Source organism: Pelodiscus sinensis, chromosome 9 (genome assembly GCF_049634645.1).
Source record: "Pelodiscus sinensis isolate JC-2024 chromosome 9, ASM4963464v1, whole genome shotgun sequence".
NCBI classification, from domain to species: Eukaryota; Metazoa; Chordata; order Testudines; family Trionychidae; genus Pelodiscus; species Pelodiscus sinensis.
Genome location: NC_134719.1, coordinates 5,865,063 through 5,885,567, shown reverse-complemented (window position 1 = coordinate 5,885,567; position 20,505 = coordinate 5,865,063). Strand labels below are relative to the sequence as shown.

The 20,505-nt window shown below is 48.0% G+C and overlaps 1 protein-coding gene across 5 annotated transcripts in view; it reads right to left on the bottom strand.

The window, feature by feature from the left end:
• The window catches only part of SLC5A9 (solute carrier family 5 member 9), an 82,141-nt gene that overhangs the window by 39,460 nt on the left and 22,176 nt on the right, over positions 1-20,505 (bottom strand). For all 5 annotated transcript variants that reach the window (XR_012905844.1, XM_025186312.2, XM_075935943.1 and 2 more), the window contains exons 6-13: positions 18,586-18,691; positions 15,890-15,970; positions 14,892-15,097; positions 12,735-12,870; positions 10,894-11,001; positions 9,577-9,727; positions 7,090-7,258; positions 4,578-4,793 (exon numbers count right to left, since the gene is read on the bottom strand). Coding sequence is in view for 4 of the 5 variants with exons in the window: in XM_025186312.2 (XP_025042097.2) it covers positions 4,578-4,793; positions 7,090-7,258; positions 9,577-9,727; positions 10,894-11,001; positions 12,735-12,870; positions 14,892-15,097; positions 15,890-15,970; positions 18,586-18,691 (1,173 nt within the window). In the remaining variant the exon portion in view is untranslated. The remainder of the gene's footprint in view (positions 1-4,577; positions 4,794-7,089; positions 7,259-9,576; positions 9,728-10,893; positions 11,002-12,734; positions 12,871-14,891; positions 15,098-15,889; positions 15,971-18,585; positions 18,692-20,505) is intronic.

The following is a 20,505-nucleotide window of genomic DNA, read 5'->3' as shown; positions in this document are numbered from 1 at the left end:
AATAAATTGCTTAGGGTAGTTGTGGAACCTCCATCACTGGAGATATTTAAGAGCAGGTTAGATAGGCATCTATCAGGGATGATCTAGATGATGCTTGGTCCTGCTGGGAGGGCAGGGGACTGGACTTGATGACCTCTTGAGGTACCTTCCAGTTCTAGTGTTCTATGATTCTATGGTGTGAAAGGACAAAAGGACAAGATCAGCTTGTTCTAAAACCTTAAAGGATATGGAGAAAAATAATCAGTACAACTCACTAACTACAGATAATGCTGCCTTTGTTGAATAAAGCAATTAGTGTTAAATGCAAAACATGTTTTGAAAAACATGTTTCTTATATAGCCATTATATTATTAATTATTATTATTATTAGTCAATTAATCACAGTTAACTCACATGATTAACTAATTAGGGAGGTTGATTAATCACAGTTAACTCACATAATTAACTCAAAAATAATTTCTCAGAGGGGTAGCCATGTCAGTCCATAATTTTAAAAATAATGAGCAGTCCTGTGGCACCTTAGAAACTAACAAATATATCATATGGAAGTTCATGATATATTATATTTGTTAGTCTTTATGGTGCCTCAGGACTGCGCGTTGCTTCAAAAATAATTGTGATTAGCAAAATTAATCACAATTATTCATCATTTTAATCACATTGTTCAACAATAGACTACCAATTGAAATTTATGAAATATTTTGGATGTTTTTCTACATTTTCATATATATTGTGTTCTTGTTGTATTATGGTGTAGTTGAAGTCAAAGTGTATGTTGGCTTTTATTACAAATGCACTGCAAAAATAATAAATAAAAATACTATACAAGTACTGCTGTGCAATCTCTGTTCTGAAAGTGCAACTTTTAAACAAAGTTTTTTTTCCATATATAACTTCACTCAAAACAAAACAATGTAAATCTTCAGAGCCTACAAGTTCACTCAGTCCTACTTCTTCTTCAGCCAATCACTAAAAAACCAACAAGTTCATTTTCATTTACAGGAGATAATGCTGCCTCTTCTAATTTACACTATGACAAGAGAGTGAGAACAGGCATTTGCTTGACACTTTTGTGTTTTACACTTTTTGTCAGATGTAGTATATTTGAAAATGTGGAAAACATCCAAAACATAAATACATTGTATTCTATTATTGTTTAATGGTGTGATTTATCACACAAGTAATTAGTAATGTTAGTGATATGATTAATATTATTATTATTATTATTATTATTATTGGAGCATTTTAACTGAATTTGAATTTGCCTTCAAATAGAGTGTCACACAAATCACAAGTATTAAATTGATTATCATCTAGTTAATAAGAAATGCATCGTTTTCTAACAATGTCAAAATTAAGAATCTAAATAAATACACATCAAGCTACCCAACTAATCAGATAACCAGGAAGGTGAACCAAACCTACAAACGTTTATGGAAAAGAAGCCCCACATTTCATGTAAAGGCTATATTTAGCTGGAAATCAATGTTTTAATGGCTACCAACTGGTGAGAATAAATCACTCTTTTGGAACAAACTTAAAAAGTATCAAAAGACACAATTAAACAGGGTGCTTTAAATCAAAGTTACTTGCCTCCTGATTTCAATCATGATTAAAATGTCAGTGATTTAAAGCACTGTGATTTAAACCTGTCTCCCTGAAGCCAGGGTGCAATACCCCAAGGTCACTGTCCTTGGATTACTGCTCTGTGGCCTATCTATAATGGGGCCAACAGCCTGGCTGGGCCCGTGGGCAAGGTGGGGGAGGGGGTTCCTACTCTGAACCCTGGAAGGGCAGAAGGGACAGGGCTGAAGTTTGGTAGCCCTCTGGGCTTCCGAGAAAGAGCTGCGGTTCCCCCAGAGATTTAAAGGGCCTGGGGTTTGGGGCCCTTTTGTATCACTAACCTCCCCCGGTTGGCAGGCCTGCCTATGTCCAGACAGCGGTGTCGGTTCAGTGACGCGTGCAGAGGCAATACCATCCCCATGGCCACTTCCCAGGCCTCCTCCTCTCACCTTCCCAGTCTCAGCACATAGTCCACAGACAGGAAACATCTCCCTCTGGCAGCACCAGGGTGGGACAATGTAGGGGAACAGTCCACCCTGTGTAGGGCTGCCACTGGGCACTGCCACCTAGGGCACGTGACAGGTCGGATAATGGCGCCCAGCTGGACTGCCCTGGCCGAGCTCAAGGGACTCCATCCTCCAGCCCCATCACAATGGCCATGTCATGGGCTCGGAGGAGGCAGTGGGTAGAGGATTCCCCATCCAGGGGCTGTTGGGTGGAGATGAATTAGGGCTTGAGTGTCGCAGCCTTACTCAGCCATGCAAAGGCCCTGCTAAGTGCCCGGCTCAAAGTGCCATACGCCTGCAATGGGGAGAACAGAGCGATCCCCACTGGAAACAAAGAGGTTTAGAGGGGCAATGAAGGAAGAGCCCCGGCCATTCCCGTCCCTTACGCACCAGCCAGAGTAGCTGGCCAGGGGCACAACAAGAAGACAGCTGCTCTGCCCCAAGTGCCCCAGAGCAAAGGGGGGAGGAAGAGAGGGGCAGGGAAGAATTGGGACTGAGAGGGGCTGGCTGTGCTCGGTCTGCTGGAGACAGCATGCTAAAAATGGAAGGGTAGCCGTGGCAGCAGGACCTAGCCTCTCCAAGTACAATCCCAGCCGAGCCCTGGGCAGTCAGCTCCTCCTGCCGCATGCACTGCCATAGCCGCCCTTCTACTTCTAGTGTGTTAATTAGTGCCTCTATCCACCCCCCCCCCGAGCTGGAAATGGCCCCTCCTGCCTCCATTCTTCCTCTACTCTGCTCCTGGCCCAGACTGTCAGGTTCCCCCGGACCCCATTGGATTGATTTGCTTGCTCCTGGTGCACAGTTCCATACCTTCTGGTCCGATTTACACTGAGGCATGAAGAAAAGAACAAGACCGTATCCTGACCCAAGGGCAAATTCTCCATCACTGCTGCTTTGGGATGCGTTTCTGAAAGATCTGCTCTAGGAAATTGTCATACGATGACCACAGTGGTCCATTCTGGCCTTGGAATCTAGGAATGTCGTTCTCTCCTCCTCCCCTACACATGGGATCACATTCACCCCATGTAACTCCACTGAGGGGAGGCATCGGGGCTCCATGTGGCCCAGAGAATCTGTGTAGCCCATACCCCATTCAGAAAGTCTTTCTAAAAAATTACACTCATGGAACACAGTTTTGCCTGATTACTGTTTGTTCTCTTCCTGCCCTCAATTTTTATTGCAACTGCTCAGCAAACCAAACATCCTCAAACCCTAAACTACTTAGTCTTTTAGCGGTCACCTTAACCTTTATGCACAGTTTTGTTTTAATACAGTAAGTGAAGGAAAGTTGCTTTCTTTTGTACCAAGACGCTGCCTTGTTAAATGTAATTGAGATCACATTGGGCTGGAAGGCTATTTCTCTTATGCCAGTGTTGTGAAGATATTCATCTTGTTTGCTTGCAAGACTGATGGGGACTTTGCTGAAATAGGGCAGCAGCTTCAATTAAAGCCACTTACGTCTTTCTCAACAACACACTGTAATATGATTTCGCTCCCTTCCCCCCATTTCTTTCCCTTCTCTCCCAGACAGATTGTATGCTGGTGTCTGCATGGCTCTAAGCACAGCACAGGAACTTGTATAACCACCACTGAGCAGGTTTGAACCTGGGATGTCTGGAGCTTAGTATAGGAGGTGCTACAATTTAAGCTATAAAGCCAGCTAGTCAATACTTCATTCAGCCACAAGCAGTGCTGACACCATGGCTACGTCTAGACTGGCATGATTTTCCACAAACGCTTTTAACGGAAAAGTTTTTCCATTAAAAGCATTTGTGGAAAAGAGCGTCTAGATTGGCACGGATGCTTTTCCACTTTTCGCCATTTTCGCCATCGGGGCTTTTTTGCGCAAAACAATACAGCATTGTCTACACTGGCCCTCTTGCGCAAAAGCATTTGCACAAGAGGGCTTTTGCCCAAACGGGAGCAGCATAGTATTTCTGTAAGAACACTGACAATCTTACATGAGATCGTCAGTGGTCTTGCGGAAATTCAAGCGGCCTGTGTAGACAGCTGGCAAGTTTTTCCAGAAAAGCAGCTGCTTTTGCAGAAAAACTTGCCAGTCTAGACGGATCCTATGAGTATAGCTACACAGCAGGGCAATTTCAGGATACAGGAAGTATCCCGAAATAGATACCCCACATCTTTTGAACACACCCACTATTTTGAGTTAGATCTCGCATAGTGGACGTGCTATTTCGGCATCCCTGTAACCTTTGTTCCACGTTATTTCGAAATTTGGCGTTGTGTAGACGTGTCAAATTTCAAAATACGCTATTTCGAAATAAGATACGCAGTTTGCATAGCACACATTGCGTATCTTATTTTGAGTTTAGGGTGCTGTGTAGATGCACCCTACGAGTTGTGGAAAATGGAAGGATTTGGGAAAGATGATCTTTTGTAGAGGTGTGTGATAGACCCTGAGAACTCCATAATAGGAGAGACAATAGCGTTCTCTTGGACCCTCCACTATAGTGGGGCTGGAAAGCTTTGAACCACAGAGCTGCTTACCTTTTCCTCTGGGATGGGTGGAGTGCAGAAACTGACTAGGGTAATGATGATGCCTGTGAGCACGCAGAGAATGAGGGCAAAGTACAGGTAATGCACATCCTTTAGGACAGCTGGTCTTAGGTCCTCCTCGCCACAGGATGGCACTTTATAGGAAAACTCCATGATCATCCGAATGGCACCTACTACCAAGCCGAACATGAGGCCCCAGAAAGCACCCTGCAAAGAAAACATGGAAGAGAAGTATGAGGAAATGAGGGCTCATTAAAAATGTCAGTTGATGACCAGTTCCAGTTTTATAGGGACAGTCCCGATATTTGGGACTTTGTCTTGTATAGACACCTATTACATTACATTAATGACATATTATTTTATATGGCCACTTTGCCCGAATTTTTCACAGTTGCTACCTGGTTGCCCTAATTGAACGAAGCATCTTTGTGAGTTTTTTTTATAGTCCCTTTCTAGGAATGGCTCTATCTCCTGAAAGTCAACAGAGCAGGACAGCAAAGGAAGGGAATTCATTCCTGTCAGGTACCTTGAATTGCCCAACAAACTTGCAAGCTACTCATTTCCCCTTCTGACTGCAATCAGACCCAACCGAGCTAAGGGCCTTCCATTGATTTCAGTGAGGTTCTGTGTGGACACCAAGTTCTGTTGATGTTCCACTCATTGCAGGACTGGTACCTGTTAGTCCAACTGTGTGTGTCAGACAGTGGCCATCCCACCTGCTTCAGAAACAGGGATAAAAGCCTTTGAAAGAATCTGCATGAGGGAGAAATTTGTTTCTGGCCACATCATAAAGGAGGAGCTACAAAACCAATGGAAAGGTTAGAAAGATGGTTTGAGCTTCATATGGGGTTGCTACCGGAAAGGGGAACGGGAGTTTCATTTTCACTACCATTTTGTTTTCCAGGGTTCTGGTGAAAAGTTCTGACGTGACAGAAATAATTGGGGCTGTGAGCTAGGTTCTGAAATACGGTCGGAAATCCCTTTTGGGGTTTCTCCTGCCACAAAGGCTGAGCTTGTGTCAGGAACAGAACCAGACCCCAGTGGAAGTTTTGAAACAGTAGGATTAAGCAACCCCATGATGCTCCTCTCTTGTGTGGAAAGAAGAAGGCACAGAGAAACACAGGGCAATGGTACAAGTCTGGTTTCCCCCTCTTCATACTGGACTAGAGGGAAGCCAAACACTGTAGGTGTTTTATACATGAATTCAAACTAGTGAAATATGCTAGATGGATAGACTTTAATGGAGCTAGGGCAAGGATCTGTCTCCGAGGCTATGTCTAGACTGCAGGCTTCTTTCGAAAGAGGCTCTTTCGAAAGCATCTTTCGAAAGAGCCTCTTTCGAAAGATCGCGTCTAGACTGCAGGCGGATCTTTCGAAAGAGCAATCCGCTTTTTCGAAAGAGAGCACCCAGCGAGTCTGGATGCTCTCTTTCGAGGAAGCCCTATTTACATTGAAGAACGCCTTCTTTCGAAAGAGGAACTTTCGAAAGAAGGCGTTCTTCCTCGTGAAACGAGGTTTACCGCCATCGAAAGAAAAGCCGCGTTCTTTCGAAATTATTTCGAAAGAATGCGGCTTGAGTCTGGACGCAGGGGAAGTTTTTTCGGGAAAAGGCTACTTTTCCCGAAAAAACCCCTGAGTCTGGACACAGCCCTAGAGACTAAAGCCAGCTCCTCAAAGTTATGGGAGCTAGGAACCTGAGGCCCTATGAAGATATGGGCTGAAGGCTCTCTCTGTACATAGAATAGTCACAGCACAGACAGTGGAAATGCAAGTTTGCTTCTCACAGACTGCCTTCTCTAGGAATATGAAGCCAGTTCAGTTTCCATGGCCCCTCTTGCTGAGGCTGACAATTAGCCTCAGGCCACATCTATACTTATGTACTGGAGATCAATCTTCTGGTGTTTGATTTAGCGGGTCTAGTTAAGACCCACTAAATCAAACGCTGAGGGTGTCCTCCAGTCAGTGCCAGTACTCCTTGCAGTAGTGAAGAGTAATGGAAGCCGATGGGAGTATTTGCTTCCGTCAACATCCCACTGTGAAGACGGCTCCAAGTCGACTCCAGCTATGTTATGTACATAACTGGAGCTGTGTAACTTAAGCTGGCCTTTCGGGTCTAATGCAGACCTAGCCCCTGTTGTGGTGGCTTCTGTGAGGGGGATACCCATCCAACTGAAACAGGGCTATGGCCTGCTAACTCAGGTCACTAAGCCACTTTGTGATGGTCACATCTTTGCTGGGCTGAGTCTGAACAGGTGACCTAGCGATGAAAGGGTCTATAGACCAGTCCCATCCCTCAACCATCACGTCCTGTGAGATTTCCTGTCTAAAATCATTGTATTGGTAAGCCCAAACAACTGGAATGAGTTCTAATTTCTCTGATTTCTAATGTTTCCAATTACTGGTATGCAACAATGTTTGCAAAGAATTCACACAAACACCTCCCCCCATCCCAGTGAGGCGGTGCCGTTACCCCTACTGGCCCAGTCACTGATTCCTCACTTACGGGCTCATTGATCCTCTTGCAGAAGATAGCCAGGATGAAGAGGGCAGTAATTGGCGGGGCTAGGTAGCTGGTTATGGACTGAATGTAGTCAAAGAGCTGACCGCTGTTGGACGTCTGAATGATGGGAATCCAGAGAATACTGACAACGACAAGGATGAGAACAAACACCCTGGAAGACCGGAGGTTGGAACAAAGGGTATTAGCTCTGTGTGCTTCAGAATCCACCCGGAAACGCACTCAAGCAAGACATACGTCCTTGCATTTGCAATGACTTCCAAGGGAAACCATCATGACTGAAGTCCTCATCTGAGGCAAAATCTAGGACAGGTTTCTCCTTGTAACTGGAAGCAGGACACACCTTTCATTCACCTCTGGGGGCTGGCAGGCAAACAACCCTGGGCGGAGATCTGGTCAGAATGCACAGATCAAGCTAGGTGAGGCCTTGTCAGGACCTGAATAGGAGAGCTGCAAGGAGAACCAGAGCGTGGCAAGATGTGGTGCTGGTGGTTCTGGGAAGGGCACCCTTGGGGCTGGCTGAATCATTACTGCCCCACTAGCCCTACACATTGCAGTGGGAACTCTTCTGCGGGAGGCGTTGTCTCTTGGATGAGGCATTGTCTCTTAGATGACACCTTGTGGTCATAAAATGCCACAGCCACCTTTCAGAAGAGTGGAGGTGTTAACTCTGGCACCTCCCCCAAATTCCAGCTTTGTCACTGCCTCCTACTTACATTCCCACAGAAGCTCAGCGGCACACAATACCCTCTTCCTTCTCTGCCTTGAATTGGCCTCCTGTGTGCTCTTAGCTGATGCTTCCAGCCCCCTCTGTCCTTCACCTAACTCACATGGGTGCTCTGAAGCTTTCTTAATATGGGTGACCTTAGCGAAAAGGCTAGAATATTGTGAACAGTGTTAGCGGGAAGGTTTTACAGTCTTGGTGTAATGCAGTACTGGAATCTGCCATTAGAGGGGGCCATGATTTCACTTTGGATTATGTTTAGGAAAGGAACCTCTTACAGATTTAGAGAACACAGAAGAAATGATCTCTCTAGATCTGTGGCAAGTTGAGCCTGTCTATATAACTGAATCTACTCCAAGTAAAGTTGGGAAAAACAACTCGGCTCAGATTTTAAGTTTTTTTTTATTAACATGTCCTAGGCATGTTCCTTTTCGCTCATTTCCCCCCTCCCACTAAACGTTATGCTCTAGTTCAAACGAGATTTGATTCAGGGCAGTTCTCTGACTTGTGTTGTACAGGAGTCAGATTGGATGACCACAATCAGGACTGCCCTTTGGATTTATGGGGTCCTACGTAGTACTATTCGATTGGTGCCCCTGTGCCCGATGGCAGTTGGAGTGGGCAGGACGATGATTTTTTTAGAGATGTGATTTTATAAATTTCAGCAACACGCTAATGAAATACAGGCAGTCCCCGGGTTACGTACAAGATAGGGACTGTAGGTTTGTTCTTAAGTTGAATTTGTATGTAAGTCGGAACTGGTACATATTGTAGGGGAAACTCTAGCCAAGCATTTCTCCAGAGCTCAGTTTTATTCTCCCACACCTCACTTCCCTCAGTCCTTTATTCTCAAGCTGAGGTGTCTGCTGAGAAAAGCCGCTCCGCGTCTCCCTGGTCTGCTGGGGGGGGGGGGGGGCGCTAGCTTCGCGTCTCCCTGGTCTGCTGGGGGGGGGGAGCGCTAGCTTCGCGTCTCCCTGGTCTGCTGGGGGGGGGGCGCTAGCTTCGCGTCTCCCTGGTCTGCTGGGAGGGAGGGCGCTAGCTTCGCGTCTCCCTGGTCTGCTGCGGGGGGGGCGCTAGCTTCGCGTCTCCCTGGTCTGCTGGGGGGGGGGCGCTAGCTTCACGTCTCCCTGGTCTGCTGGGGGGGGGCGCTAGCTTCGCGTCTCCCTGGTCTGCTGGGGGGGGGCGCTAGCTTCACGTCTCCCTGGTCTGCTGGGGGGAAGCAGCTAGTGCGGGGTTGCCTCACCCCGTTTGTAAGTAGGGATCCGATGTAAGTTGGATCCATGTAACCCGGGGACTGCCTGTAGTTTTAAAGTGAATTTTAAATGAAGATCCTAATATGGTGAATTCAGAGACTGACAGTCTAGACCTGGGGTTGGCAAATGCCTGTTCGTTACCACTCCACTGGCTCTTTCACAGGTTCAGTGTTCTGCTGATAGCTCTGGCAGGCTTTTTCACTTTGAAGCTAACTAGATCCTCTCTGGAGGAAGCAGAGCCACAGAACAGGGGTAGGAAGAACTGGGTGGATGGGCATTAAGACCCAGTGGTGCCCCAAATTTTCAGGTGCCCCACACAGCTGCATACTCTGCCAATGGGTGAAAATGGCTCTAATGGCAACGATTCCTTCTGACCTTGCAGTCTCTGACTTTTGGTGTAGCCATTAGGATATTTTGACCTGCCGTCAAAACAGAAACAACAGAAAATGGTTTCAGCTTAAAATGCTCAGTGAAGCCATAAGGAAGTGAGAGGACCTGCCAACAATCATGAGCTCCTGCTCCGTGGCTTTCTTGCGGAGCCGTTGCCAGATATCTATGGCGAAGAGCGTGCTGCTGCTGTTGAAAATCGAGGTGAGGGAACTCATCAGGGCTGCCATCATCACGGCAATCATCAAGCCCCGGAGTCCTGGGAAACGAACAAGGATCATTAGGTACAGCTCTTTGGTTTTTTAGCTCCTGTATCACATGCTGCCTATGAAAATAAGCAAAGGCCAGAGAATTCTTAGGATCTGTGGCTCAGGCCTGGGTGTATCTCAACTTTTGAGAGCTAATCAACATTTAAAGTCAAATTCTTTATTTTTTTTTTAGTGTCTTTTTTTGAAAATAAAAATTTTACAGGAACTTTTTTTTTTTTAGAACTTTAGTTTCATGTAAAGATGTGAAACATTAAAAAAAATCTGTTAAAAACATAGCAAATGTCCACATTTTTAGACACTTATGGGTTTTTTGTTTGTTTGTTTGGGTATGTCCACATTACAGAGTTTTTTCAGAAAAATGGCCGAAAAAAATGCGAGATAGTGTCCCTTCAGTGTGGACGCTAGCTTTCGAAAAAGTAGATCGCTTTTCCGATGTGCTTTTGCTGTGTAGCTGCTCTCTTTTGGAAGAAGATTTTTTGGAAGATCACTTCCAGAAATCTTTTTCCAAAAGAAGCCTGCAGTCCAGACATAGCCTTTGTTTCTTTTGCTATTTTTCCACAGCAGATACTGTATTCTTTCCCATTCAGCACGGTTACTTCTATTTATCCGCCTATCTGTCAAACGCACATGTACACACATACTCCTACACAATGGAAAAGAAACTTTGTTATCTCTTATTTGTTTACCAACCCAGCTGATAGTTGTAGGAGATTAGTTCTTCATAGGGATAGCTCAAAAGGCACTCCTTTCTGTGTACACAACTGTTCAGTGCTGATACAAACCCATACCAGGCCCGACTTATCCATTAGGCACAGTAGGCACAGTGCCTAGGGCCCACGATATTTTTAGGGGCCCACGAAAATGTTTTAATTTCTTTTAAAATCAGAAGAAAAAAAAGAACTTTTAGGGTCGAAGAAAATATTTTAATTTTTTTCTCACATCAGAAAAAAATGAAACTTTTAGGGCCCAAGAAAATCTATTAAATTTTGCCTAAAACAGAAAAAAAATAAAATGTTGAAGTATTTAAAGTTATATCAAAAATAATTTTTAATATTTTTTTTGTATGGAGGAAGGGCCCACTAAGGTAAAAGTGCCCAGGGCCCACGAAAGTCATAATGCGGCCTGACCCATGCCCCTAGGAATATAACTTTCTCACCTACAGGCATGAGTCCCATTACGAGCTTAGGGTAGGCGATGTTAGAGCAACCCACTTTAGCACCACAGACGGCTTCACAGATTTTCGGGTCCACACATCCCACTTCATCTGTAGCGGACAGAAAAGATTAGAAACGGACCAAGCCATCTTAAATCTCCTTTGTGGCCTATCTACTACTCCAGCTATTGTCTTAAAGGAATTGACTCTTAATACCTTATATATATAAGATAAGTCGGTAAAACAGCAAAGACGGTTTTCCAAGCTATAGCAGTGGGAGCCAAACAACATTCTGGGTGGAGCTTGATTGTTACCCATTGCAAACTTGGTTGAGAGCACATGGAACTCTTCACCCTTAGGTGGGTTGGTGGCATTTGGGGTTGAACCAGGGACCTCTGGTTCTAAGCTCAGGGGTCTTTTATGGCCTGTGCTAAAAGAGTCAGCAGTGTTATCTAAAGCTCACAGCAGGCTCACCCAGCTCTATCTGTGGCCCAGCCATGACTAGAGGCCGGGTCTAACACAGCTTGCACCTTGGTGGCAGAGATGAGGGGATCTTGGTTCTTTCCACAAGAAGGAGTTCAGCCTGGCCGTTGCCTACCCCGCAGAACCCATGACAAAGCAGGATGCGCTTTTACGATTGCATCAAAGGAAGAAACCAGATTCTGTACCTTACTCCCCTTACGTCTGTAATGGTGAGTCTACACTGCACTGTAAACCCACATCCGTGGGACCCAGGCTTGTGGACTCAGTGTTTCCAAGCCAGGCTTGATCACCCACACTGCATTGTAAACGTGGGCTCAGAGTGGCTGGATGTGCAATCGCATCCGTACAGCGCTACGGAGACCTGATTTGGATCTGTGGCATGACCTGCCTCCTCATAGCAAAATGGCAGGGCAAGGACCCAAGTCACAGCAGGATTCAGGCTCCGATCCACCCCCCCTAGGAGTTTTCTAGGTCCTGAGTACTCGCTGATCTGAATCAAACCAATTTGTGTCATTTTTGTGACGGTACACCCTGGGACAGTGTCCCAGCACCTATTTTCCCATCTTACTTGAATTGAATGGGATTCCCCTCTGGTGTACCGGCACCTATTTCCTGGGGCGGCTTGGCTCCCGATGGAAGCTTGCCCGGGACACCATGCCCTGCCCTTAAAGGGGCCGCGACCCGGTGCATCTTTTTTTTTTTTTTTTGAGTAACAACTTTGAGCCTGGAGTACTGGAAACTTTTTTCTTACAAAAAAAGCACTGGACATGTGCAGTGTCCAGTAGACGGTGCAATGACAGCTGCCCTTTGCTGCTGTCCCAAATGGCATTGGCCAGACATGTCCTAAAGCAGCACCCCAAACCCGGAAGTCAAGTCCGGGCCTTGAAAACTCCCTCTGAATTGCTAAGGCATGTGAGTGCCGGGTGGGGATAAACGTTGGGGCCAAGTGAGCTGCCAGACTCGCCAGGCTGCTGGGCAACGTATTTGTGTGTGTGTGTGTGTGTGTGTGTGTGTGTGTGTGTGTGTGTGGGAGGGGGGGCTCTGCGCTCCTAGAAAGGGCAGGCCCTAGGGCAGAAGGGGCAGGGCTGAGGCAGCTGTCCCTCAGCGCCATCCAAAGCACGCTGCCCCTCCCTCTTCCGTGCCATCCCATGCTTACTGCCTGGAGCTCTGCAGCACTCCACAGTGGGCCCTGGGGGAGCTTTAAAGGGCCTGAGCCTCCAGCTGCTGCCATGGTAGTGGTGGCTGGCAGCCCCAGGCCGCTTTGAATCGTCAAGCCCCAGAGCTGCAGCATGTCTGCCCCCTCAGGAGGCTTCGACACAGAGAATCCCTGCTCCGTCCAATGGTAGGACACATGAGCATACCTGGATACAGAGCTCGGCTGATCATCCCCGGCATGACCACGAAAAACATTGGGAGCATTTTCAAATAACCTGCCAGCACCGATCCGCCCTTGGCATGGGAGAGGCTCTTGGCAGAGAGAGACCTTTGCACTATAACCTGCAGCCAGTAAGAGAATGGAGAGAGTTAAAAGAAAACCCTGCAGAGAGAATCATCATGGAGTGCAGGATGCGTTCATCTCAAAGGATCCCGAAGCCCTTCGCAAGCCTATGGTGAATTTCTCCTCTCTGAGCTGCACTGCAGACTAGGGATGGAAGTGACTAGTTGACTATCCAATAAGCATAAGCTTAGCAGATGGTCAGTTAGTCCCTCAACTAGTCACGTCCCCACCCCTTGCTGCGGGGTGGGGAGAAGGAGCTGGTTCACCATGTCCGTGGGGGCAAGGGAAGCCGGCTCTTAATATATTTAAAAAGCAGACGCGCAGCCGACGGGACCCAGCGTGAGCCAGGACTCAGCTGTTCCAGCTTGCTGTTCCCCTTCTGCTTTTGAAATGTATTAAAAGCCTGCCGGCTCTAAACACTTTTAAAAAGCAGAACCGCAGCAGGGTTAGCTCCCAAACCTGCAGATCTCTCCTGCAGATCTCTGTTGCATGGGTCAGTCTTGCTGGCACCAGCGAGGGTCTGTTGGCAGTGAGGAAATTTCTCCTTGCCCTTTACAGGAGTCACATCAACTTGCAATGCAACGCAGCCACCTCTAGGGTGAAATGCAGCCGCTGCTCACCGGTGCCCTCAGCAACGTGAAGCAAGAGGTCAGAGTAGGGAGCGAAAAAAAGAAAATGGCATTTGGTTATGAATCCCACACTGGATTGCAGTGAGCAGACCTGAATTTCCCACCTTTGAACACTGAGGACTTGGCCTACAATGCAGCAGAAGGTCGACCTAAGATACACAACTTCAGCTAGGTTAATTGTGTAGCTGGAGTCAACATATCTTAAATCACCATCCACACAGTGGGAGGTCGACAGAAACAAACACTCCCCTCAGCCTCTCTTACTCCTCTTGAGGAGCAGAAATACCAGTGCCGATGGGGGCACCCTCTGAGTTTGATTTAGTGGGTCTTCATTAGACTTGCTCAATCACACGCCAGAAGATCAAATGCAGCAGCATCAATCTTCCCCACAGTGTAGACGTGCCCAGAGAGCCAAGCTTTCTAAAGACATGCCCGTTGCTCTTTGCTCTGAGCCCACACTAGGCTTTTGTGTTTGCTCAGTAAATTTCACAAGAGGCTCCTAGTTCTTGATCAGATGAAGGACTTCAAGTGGGTGGGGATCAGCAGCCATGCAATACTTCACACTTCCTCAGCGCCTCATGCGCAGGAATTTCAAATGAGTGGCTTATAGATGAGGACTCTGATATTTAAGCAACTTGCACAGAGTCATGCTCCATAGTTGGGACTGGTCCTTCCTGGAGCAGGGGTTGAACTACAACAGTCATGGTCAATCCGCAGCTCTTCCCTGCTTAAAGTGTGGCTCGAGAAGCCTCCCCCGTGGCTCGTGAAGCTGCCCCTGTGTCCCTAGAAATGGCCTCCGGTTCACTGAGCTCCCCGGGTGCAGGGGAGCTGTCTGGCAGGGCAAAGCAAGATGGTGCCGGCTGATGGGCACCTGATGTGGCCAAAAAGCCAACCCAAGGCTTTCTTAAAGGAGCAGTGTTTTTTTTTTTTTTTTGCTTTCTTCAACAGCTTTGCTCAACAGCTATATGCACAACTATTTTGCCTTTTTGCCTGTAACAGGCTGGCCACCCTTGGACTAGAGGACCTCCTGAGGGCTCTTCCAACTCTAGTCTTCTGTGATTCTATGGTATTGTTGGCCGAGCTAGGAAGAACACAGACATCCTGGCTTTTACTCCCTCCCTCCATAAAGAGAGCGCACATGCTCACCAGCGCGCGGTGCACATGGGGGGAAAACATGGCAGCCTGTTGCTCCCCACCATTAAAACCACCCCTCCTAGAAGCCCTGAATGGCAACAGGAGCTGACTAGCCATGCAGCGGTGCTCCCCCAAAAGACAGACAGATGGACACACATGTTCGCAGAGTTGGCAGCCAGAGCAGCCAGCTAGGGAGGAGGTTATTGGGACGAACGGTGGCAGGGGAGAAAGAGAAAGAGAACAGAGACTTACTTTACCTGGTCAGTGCACCAACACCAAGTAGCCAGCACAGAGAGGCCAAAGATAAGCCCTGGCCAAGGTATGTCTCCGGTGATAGGGTTCCTGAGCATGTGGAAGGCGTCAGTGCGTGGGAGGTGGCAGGTGGTATTTGGGACTATGACACTGGGTATCGCGGTGCTGTATTTCTCTTTCAGGCCTTCCAGCCAGCCGACTTTTTCAAACCCTGCGAAGGAAGCAGCCCATGGGTTAGGTCCGACACCCGGGTACCGGGTCGTTTGTCCATCTTATTCTCTCTCCTTCTTGCTTTGCTTTTCTCCTCCCTTCCTCGCCGTCCTCGCCCCTAGATTCTGGCAGCCCCATTGTGTGAAGGGGCAGGTGTGTGAGGGGGCAGGGTTCCACCCAGAAACTCTGGGATGCTAATGGGGCATCTGTGATATTCTGCTCCGATTGTGGGGAGCCAGCACCAACACCACAGAGTTCCCTCCGCAGTGGCATCATTACCCGGACTGGCAAGGAAGTGTCTCTAAAACCCTGAGTCTCTGATCAAAACCTTCCGGAAGAGCTGAGGCAGAAAAACATGAAGCCACAGGAGGCAGCATTTGGGTTGCTGTTTGGCTGGAAGGCTTAGAGCCAAGTGTAGTTTTTATGCCAGTTATTCACCTGTTCCCCCAGAGTAACGCCACTGAAGGAAAGCAGTAGAGAGGGCTGAAACTCAACGAGTTACGCACACACGTGTAAGAGCCAAGTCTGACTCTGTGGCTCTGATCCAGCAAGCTGCTCCATCAACTCATGAAGGGAGCAAAAGGCGCTCTGCACCTTGCATGACTAAAATAAGCATTTTGGAATAAAACAAGGAAGAGGAGGCACTGGCTTGGTTTATAGAGATGGGTGCCAACTATGCTAGTGCCTCCAATACTCTGTAGAAAGAGGGGGAAATGCTCCATAAGGCCTAGCTCAAGACCACAAATGTGGTTTGACTCAAGCTGGAGGTAACATGGCCTGTTGTTCCTCTTACCTATAAAGGAGAGAACTGAAGCCCCGAGGACCATGATCACTGTCTGCAGCACATCGGTGTACATCACAGCTGTTAAACCACCTGGAGGGAGAATGCCAAATAACGGAGTAAGAGCGAGCCAAGGTGGGGGAGGTGATGTGTTTCAACGTCTTAGGGTGGGAAGGGAAAAGCTTTCCAGCTTTTCTGAGGCTAGGTCTACACTGCTGCTTTTCTTCGGCAAAAGGTACACCAATTGCTCTCTGCAATAGTTTTGTCGGAAGAGGCTTTTTCGAAATTTTGCCCGTCTACACTGGGCCAAATTTCAGAAAAAGCTCCTCTTTCGGAAGAGGCCTTCTTCTTCGTGGAAGGAGGAAGACAGGGCTTATGAAGGAGTGCGTCTGCTCTTCCGCAAAAAAAAGCAGAAGAGCAGACACGTTCTCTGGACACGGTGGAGTTTTTCCAGGATAACTCCAGGAAAAACTCCATAGTCTAGCTGTAGCGTGGGCTCTTCCTCAGATCTGGAGAAGATGAGTGTATCCCAGCTAAATACAAGGGAGGACAGATTGTTAAACATATGGGTTTCAGGCATGCTGTAGGAGACCGCTTAAAAATGAAGTGGGCAATTAAAGGCTAAGAGTCAGTAGGGTGTGTTACTAGTTTTCTGGCTTTCCCCAACAATTTGTGTCTCCGTGTTTAGTCAAAAATAGAACCCTACAAAAGACTATCTGCCAAAACCCCACAGATCACCACAATTGCCTCCACTGACCTAGCAACCACTCAGACAAACCAATACATCTGTTCTGTAAAGCCAGGCCCTCTTTTTTGAAGAGAAAATCTAGGATACAAGCTTTAAAGCACCTTCCCAAAACAGAAGACAGGACTATGCAGCACTTTAAAGACTAATAAGATGGTTTATTAGGTGACGAGCTTTCGTGGACCAGACCCATTTCCTCAGATCAAATTGTGGAAGAAAATTGGCATGACCATATATATTTCCAATTTTCTTCCACTATTTGATCTGAGGAAGTGGGTCTGGCCCATGAAAGCTCATCACCTAATAAACCATCTTATTAGTCTTTAAAGTGCTGCATAGTCCTGTCTTTTGTTTCAGCAAGAGCAGACTAACACGGCTACATCTCTATTACTTCCCAAAATAGGGCACTGTACCAGAGATCTAGATTGCATTATGAAACAAGCCTCTCAAAGGGTGTGTCTAAACTACATGGCTCTGTCGATGGAGCCATGTAGATTAGGCTGATCAGCAGAGGGCAATGAAGCCGTGATGTAAATAATCGCGGCTTCATTTAAATTTAAGTGGCTGCCACGCTGAGCCGACAAACAGCTGATCAGCTGTTTGTCGGCTCAGCGTGCTAGTCTGGATGCCTCGTAGGATGAGGTTTACCGGGGAGGTCAATAAAGGGCTTTCATGTCGACAGGGGAGCGTCCAGACTGCCCCGATCTGCCGACAAACAGCTGATTGGCAGAGCGGGGCAGCCATTTAAATTTAAATGAAGCCGCGATTATTTAAATCGCGGCTTCATTTCCCTTTGCCGAACAAACAAATCTACATGGCTCCGTCGACGGTGCCATGTAGTCTAGACGTACCCCAAATGTCCTACAGAGTGTGTGAAATCCTCATGCTTCATTGTCTGTCCCAACTTGTGTTTTGCTCAGATGCACTGGTCACTTTCTGCAGGTGGGAAGTACAACTCCATGAAGCTCAAAAGCTTGCCCCCTTCGAACACTAGAAGTTGGTCAATAACTGATATGACCTCACCCACCACATCTGCGTCATCTCCTGGGCCAACCTGGCTACAACCACAGAGTAAGCAGGTTGCCATATTTATATAAATGGCCAAATCTTCTGAGATACCAGCCCAATCTGAAAACTCTTTCCTAGGTCTCAATTCTGGCATTGAGAGAGGGCAACCAGAGAATCTTAAGTTAGTATTTATACAGCCCCAGTTGCTGCACAGCCTGAATACCTCATAATCACCAGTGGCTCTGAGCCCCATGATGCTACGGTGACACATAGGAACATTATCCGCAATTTAGCAGAGGGGAACTGAGGCACAGTTTAAGTCCTTTGCTCACAGTCATGCCAGGAATCAGTGGCTGAGCTAGGAACCAAGGACTCCAGAATCACAGTCTGGTGTCCTACCCACTTGACCATCATCAAAGGACCCTGCAAATGACACAAATCTTTGGACCAGGGCCAGGAGGTTTTGGCCTTCTCTGGGGACCAAGGGGCCTTCTGTTACCTCAGAAGCACCCCAGAGAAACAATCTGCTCCTAGAGCTCTTCAAAGGCCAATGTCCAACTCAGGGAGGCTGGGAGAGAAGGAGAATTGTTTGCATCTTGGAGCGAAATGTTCAATGGTCCATGCAACGGGTCAGTTGCGCAACAGTAATAGCCATTATTACTATATGCTTCTTGCACATGCTGCTGTTCAGGGACTGCATCTCCACCCTCTCTCCGTGCAGCCCGGTAGTCCTGCCCTGTAGAGACACAACTGAGCCCTAGCATTTCCCTGTTCGTCTGTGAGTTAGGTGGTGCTAAAGGGCCTGATCCAAAACTCAAATCGATGGACGTCTCTCCATTAACTTCAGTGGGCTTTGGATTGGACCCGGAATGCACCAATGTTAAATGTGTGGGGGGGATGGTATTCATTCCCAGGCTCCCAGATGAAAGTGATGCTATCAAGGCAGTATAATTACCAGCGATGGTGTAGACCGCTGTCACCACTAGCAAGATCACGGTGGACAGGTAAAGGTTCCAGCCCAGGGAGACTTGGATGAACAGTGCTCCAGAGAAAATATCCGTCTGGAATAAGGAGAGCAAGAAGAGTTGCAGTTTCTAGTGGAGTTGAATTTATTAGCATTTCTCTGGCATAATCTCCCATCCACTGGCAGGTTCAAAACCCAGATTATCCCCCTAAAATCCATCTTTCAGTCGACCTCCTGAGCTTCACAGCCGTCAGACACACGAAGTGGAGGCAGGGGGCAACCTCCTTTACATAATGGACACCCAAGCTTTGTCTTCTCAGCAGGAAATGTAAAGAGAACTGCATCCGCACATTCTGACACCCCCATTTACTCCGCCCTTCACGCTTCCCGGCAAGCAGGAGGAGGATGAAACTGAGCAGCAAAGTGATTAACCTACTTTCCAGCAGGAAGTGCGGTGCGAAAAATCCCCCTCGTAACTGAACCTCCTGCTGGCCAGCCAGCTGCTAAATACACACTCTGAAAACAAAGGTGTTGCCTCAGAGAAAACACTTACGAGGCCAAATAGCTAAGCCAGGCACACCTGCCAGACGCGTAGGAATTAGCCTTGGATGAGAGGTCACTGAGAATAAGCAATGAAGGCCAAGCACAGACCTCTGAACCGAAAGGCGTTGAAAAATATTGCTCCCCCCTCAAGCCACCTTGTAGCTGTAATGGGCCTGGATTGCTGTTGGCGCCCTCCCTCCCAGTCTCTGGAGACCTACTGTGCAGAGGAGCCTGCAGGTGATGGGGCTGTTCTGAAGCACGGATGGGGAGTTGAAATTAAGCTCCTCCACATCCCAGAGTCCCTAGGGAGGGACCGCGGAGAGAGGTCTTTGATGCCCCAGAAATAGAGGCCTAGAGACTGAAGTTCTGTATTTGCCCATGGAACAGGCATCATACAGGCAACACAAGCTTACCTGGACTGCCCCACCAATGTGGCCCAACTTTGGCCTTGAGGAACCCCTCTAAGGTGCAAATGGAGCTGTGTTCATGGTCTATTCATTCCTTTACTTCTCAGCCAACCCTGTTCACTAAATAGCTCCTATGTCGTACTGCACTGAGGCCAGCTGTACCTCTCACAGAAGCTGACCAGAAGTCATCATGCCAGAATGGCTTTTGGGCCCAGATCCTCAAAGATATTTAGGCTCCAAACTTCTACAGGTTAAAGGATCTGTGAGGATCCGGGCCTTAGTCACCACTAGCAAGATCTAGGTCAGTGGTCCCCAACCTTTTCAGGTTGCCGGGCGCCAGGGAGCGTGGCCGTTAGCCCGTGGGCGGCCCCCCCCATAACCCCCGCATGCCCGGGGCCGGCGCCCCCCCCCACAAGCGCCATGCGCCGGGGCCGGCAACCCCCCCCACCACAAGCACCGCGCGCCTGGGGCCGGCGCTCCCCCTCCCCCCCGCAAGCGCCACACGCCCGGGGCCGGGGCTCCCCCTCCCCCCCGCAAGCGCCACGTGCCCGGGGCTGGGGCCGGCGCTCCCCCCCCCCCCCCGCAAGCGCCGTGCGCCATGTGCCCAGGGCCAGGCCAGCCCCGAGCACTTGGCGGGCGCATGCAAGTGCCCCCGCGGGCGCCATGGTGCCCGCGGGCACCGTGTTGGGGACCACGGATCTAGGTGGATGGACAGGAGGCCAGGTCTACACTAGACCTGGAGGGTTCAGGTTAAGGTACGCAACTCCAGCTACATAAAATATGTAGCTGGAGTTCCAGCTATGGAAAATAAGTAGCTAGAGTTGGCTTAACTTAAGCTGAGTATGGCACGGTTTTCACAGAGGGAAGCCGACAGGAGAAAATGCTCCCATCACCTTCCCTTAGGGCATGTCTACACTAGGAAATTATTTCAAAATAACTTATTGCAAAATATGAATTCCCA